The sequence below is a fragment of the Musca vetustissima genome, unplaced genomic scaffold (assembly GCF_032173495.1).
Source record: "Musca vetustissima isolate MV318-11 ecotype Yass unplaced genomic scaffold, APGP_CSIRO_Mvet_v1 utg14495, whole genome shotgun sequence".
Classification (NCBI taxonomy): Eukaryota; Metazoa; Arthropoda; class Insecta; order Diptera; family Muscidae; genus Musca; species Musca vetustissima.
In genome coordinates, this window is record NW_026879362.1 from 69,325 (window position 1) to 73,689 (window position 4,365).

General features: G+C 40.0%; 1 protein-coding gene across 1 annotated transcript; it reads left to right on the top strand.

Moving 5' to 3' along the window:
• The first annotated feature begins 1,064 nt into the window (after positions 1–1,064).
• Positions 1,065–4,088, top strand: LOC133324255 (uncharacterized). The gene is made up of 3 exons (XM_061533102.1): positions 1,065–1,193; positions 1,228–1,462; positions 3,061–4,088. Exons 1-3 carry the CDS (start codon positions 1,068–1,070, stop codon positions 4,083–4,085), a joined length of 1,386 nt encoding a protein of 461 aa, XP_061389086.1. The 5' UTR covers positions 1,065–1,067; the 3' UTR covers positions 4,086–4,088.
• Positions 4,089–4,365: the final 277 nt, after the last annotated feature.

Here is a 4,365-nt window from a genome sequence, read left to right on the forward strand (position 1 = left end):
GATAGGCCTTGAATAAATCTTCTTTAAAAAATCCACGCCTTGGATAGGCCTTGAATAAATCTCCTTTAAAAAATCCACGCCTTGGATAGGCCTTGAATAAATCTTCATTAAAAAATCCACGCCTTGGATAGGCCTTGAATAAATCTTCTTTAAAAAATCCACGCCTTGGATAGGCCTTGAATAAATCTTCTTTAAAAAATCCACGCCTTGGATATGCCTTGAATAAATCTTCTTTAAAAAATCTACGCCTTAGATAGGCCTTGAATAAATCTTCTTAAAAGAAATCCAGCCTTGGATAGGCCTTGAACAAATTGTTTAAAAAAATCCACGCCTTGGATAGGCCTTGAATAAATCCTTTTTAAAAAAATCCATGCCTTGGATAGGCTTTGAAAAAATATTATTTAAAAAAGCCTCCTATAGCTTTTGCAAAATATTCCTTAAGAATCGAATTTTTTTTATTTTCAATTCTTTAAGCAAATGGTCCATTATAAGATGACAAACCAACCATTGGACTGTACGAATACAACTCTGCATTCAAAGAAAGATACATTGTGTACAAATATAGTTGGCAACACTACTGGCTATGTTCATTATTGGTGCATGAATTGACTAAAAAAGCTAATTAAAGACATAAACACACACACACACACTCAATTCAGCAACAGTAGATAAATCTATAGATAAATATCTTTCAACAATTCAATTCTTTTGTATCTAATTATTACAGCTGAAATTATTTGTTCTCTCCCTTTCTCTCTCACACACATGTTTTCTTTAAATGTCTCCCCTTTAAACGGTTATTTTCTCCTCTCATTTGTTTGCTTCTCTGTTCACACTCTCACGCAAGTTGAACAACAAACACATACAGCAATCGATAAAATCGATTACTGCTAGTTGGCAACACTGTTTGCATTATGCAATCGATATATCCACATCTCTAGTCTCACATTTAGCTATCATCTCCAATAAAAGGAAAACATTTAATTCGTTCGGTGTTGTTTTGCTAAACAATTTTCTAAATAAAATATTAAAAATAATAAAAAAATTAAAACAAAAACATCTCCACCATGATTATTATGCACGTTGAATTGGAACCGGGCTATCGCAAGGCCGACATCAATAATTTACCCACAGTGAATAGTCAGACGGTATTTGATTTCATAGCAAAAGTTGCCAAGGGACAACAGAATTTAGTGAGGTAAATAAATAAATTCGGTTTCTAAATAGATTCCAATAAATCTTTTTGTAAACTTCTTTAGGCAACAAACTCAGGATGCCGATTTACGTGTGGACTACATACAAATACGCCGCCTGGCCGAAGAGACAGATGTTAAGGCTTTGGTATTCCCTGCCGCCACAGCATTAGCTTCCCGTGTGGAGGGACATGTGCGTGTCAGTATTAAAGTGGATACAAAGAAGCAGGCAATCACGGAATCGGTGTGTGAACGTTGCGCGGGAAGGGGTAGGTGAAAATGTTTTAGTTACTTTGTGTGCACAACGCAGGAGGAGGAGGAGGAGGAGGAGGTTTTGGCGATAAAGAAGAGGCACAACTTGTAACACCAGAACGGTGTGAAGTCACAGGCGAATAGGAAGTTGGTGCGTCCACGTCTGTTTGCAGTAGGCGAGCTGAAGAGAGTCTCTAAAGACCTCTATAGTCGAGATGAAGGGAGTATTTACAGAGAAGCCGAAGACGGTCTCTATAGACTGAAGGTCGTCTTTATAGTCCAGAACAGACAAGCCGATGGTCGTCTAGTATGGATGAGTCGATAGTCTTCTTCCACAAACGAGCTGATGGTCGTCTATAGATGTTTTCTTCGGAGGTTTTCAAGGTCGTCTTTAAAGTCCAGTTGGAGCAGTCTCTAATAGACAAGTCGATGGTCGTCTAGTATGGACGAGTCGATTGTCTTCTTTCATAAACGAGCTGATGGTCTTCCATAGAGGTTTTCTTCGGCGGAGGTGTGGATTTTTTAATGAATATTTTTTAGGGTCACCAGATGCGTGGATTATCTAATTTTTTTAGTCCAACCTTGAATTTTGAAAGGCGGATTTTCTAAAGAAAAGAATTGCCAAAGGCTCCAGAGGCTTGGATTTTTTAAAGAAAAAATTGGAAAAGGCCTCCGGAGGCCTGGATTTTTTTAAAAAAAATTGTCAAAGGCCTCCGGAGGCCTGAATTTTTTAAAGAAAAAATTGTCAAAGGCCTCCGGAGGCCTGGATTTTTTTAAAGAATATTTTTTCAAGAGAGAATCGCGATCAGCTCTCCTTTAGAGAGACTCGCGATCAACTCGCCTATAGAGAGACTCGCGATCAGCTCGCTTATAGAGAAACTCGCGATCAGTTTGCCTATAGAGAGACTCGCGATCAGTTTGCCTATAGAGAGACTCGCGATCAGTTTGCCTATAGAGAGACTCGCGATCAGTTCGCCTATAGAGAGACTCGCGATCAGTTCGCCTATAGAGAGACTCGCTTCAGCTCGCCTATAGAGAGACTCGCTTCAGCTCGCCTGTAGAGAGACTCGCTTCAGCTCGCCTATAGAGAGACTCGCTTCAGCTCGCCTATAGAGAGACTCGCTTCAGCTCGCCTATAGAGAGACTCGCTTCAGCTCGCCTATAGAGAGACTCGCTTCAGCTCGCCTATAGAGAGACTCGCTTCAGCTCGCCTATAGAGAGACTCGCTTCAGCTCGCCTATAGAGAGACTCGCTTCAGCTCGCCTATAGAGAGACTCGCTTCAGCTCGCCTATAGAGAGACTCGCTTCAGCTCGCCTTTAGAGAGACTCGCTTCAGCTCGCCTATGGAGATTCACTTCAGAACGCCTATAGAGAGACTCGCTTCAGCTCGCCTATGGAGATTCACTTCAGAACGCCTATAGATACTCGCTTCAACTCACCTATAGAGGCTCTCTTCAGCTATCCTATTGAGGATCTCTTTAGATCGTATTGAGGTTCAGTTTAGCCACTCTTCAAAGACCGCCACCGGCTCTTCTATAAAAATCCTTCTTTGTAGCACACAAAGTCAATTTTCTTTCCCATAAAAAATTAAAATGTATCATCATCCTCTTCATAGAATCCTGTCCCCACATTTTAACGCTAATATTTTGGCTGCATCGCAAAAGCACCGATACGGATACCCCAATTGTTCACGATTTTTGGGGTCATGAAACAGAATCACTAATGGAAGAAGGACGCATCGAATCGTTACGACTACGCGATATATTTGCTTGTGAAGAGTTACGTATGGAATGTGATGTAGAAGCCGCTGCGGTGACAGATGTCGAAGGTGCCGCATTCTTAGAAGCTGTTCTCGATGAAATGGAAGGCCAAGGGCTAAAAGATTCTGCCTTATATCGTCACTTTAGGGGAGTAATGGAAGAATTCGAACCCATATTTATACATCATAGCCTTTTGGATTGCAAAAATAATGGTATTAAAGATTCGAATACTTTCCTACAATATATGGAGGAGCAGTGTAAACAAGGCCTTTTCGATCGGGTTGCTGCCATTTCAAAAACCAGTTATAAAACCTCCTTGTGGCTGGAGACCCAATATATGAGACTGAGATGTTCGCTAATACATCGTATTGCCTCGCGGAAGGACACAATAGAAGATGAACAAATTTTAGAGGCTTTGTTTTGTAAAAATCGTGATTGCAACATTGAGGAGAAACAGCAGATGAAACAGCATAAACGTTTCATATTGAAACAAACTGAGAAATTGGAAAATAAAACCTATCATGAATGTGGCCTGCTGATTAGTGAAAGTTATCCGTACATTTGTGCCTCACCCGATGGCATAACCGATGATCATATTGTGGAGATAAAGGCACCAAAGACCGATGAGGAATTTGAAAAATATCTGGAGGGTCGGGAGACAATTGCTCCCAAATATATGGCCCAAATACAAATACAAATGTATACGGCAAATGTCACGAAGGCGTTGTATTGTGTGCTGAGTCCCACCTTTGATACAAATGGGGCGCTACATTATGTCTGGGTCCAGGCGGATATGGAATTTGTGGCAAGTTTACTAAGTGCGGCCGAAGACTTTTGGAAGGAGGTGGTATTTCCGCGATTGTCGAAAATTTATTTTTAAATTTGGAAACAAAAAACGTTTGTTTTTTTATTATTATTGTAAAATTATGTTATGTGCAACACACACTCACACAGACCACACCATCGCAAATCATTTTCATCGTTTTTTTCTTTTCTATTTTTTTAAATAGGAAACATAAATAAAAAAGAATTGTGTTTAGAAAACCCACCACTACCCATGTTGTATTATCTTTGGACTGGAAAGTTGTTTCCGTGTAAATGTGTGGGAAAGAATGTATTTTTTTTTTTGTTTTATAAGAAGAAACACAACAACAACACCG

Excerpts from the sequence above, each read along its gene's own strand:
- LOC133324255 (XM_061533102.1), top strand. The coding sequence starts at position 1,068 with ATGATTATTATGCACGTTGAATTGGAACCGGGCTATCGCAAGGCCGAC. Across the intron at positions 1,194-1,227 it reads CCAAGGGACAACAGAATTTA|ATTCCAATAAATCTTTTTGT; the intron begins GTGAGGTAAATA and ends GTTTCTAAATAG. Across the intron at positions 1,463-3,060 it reads TGAACGTTGCGCGGGAAGGG|AATCCTGTCCCCACATTTTA; the intron begins GTAGGTGAAAAT and ends TCCTCTTCATAG.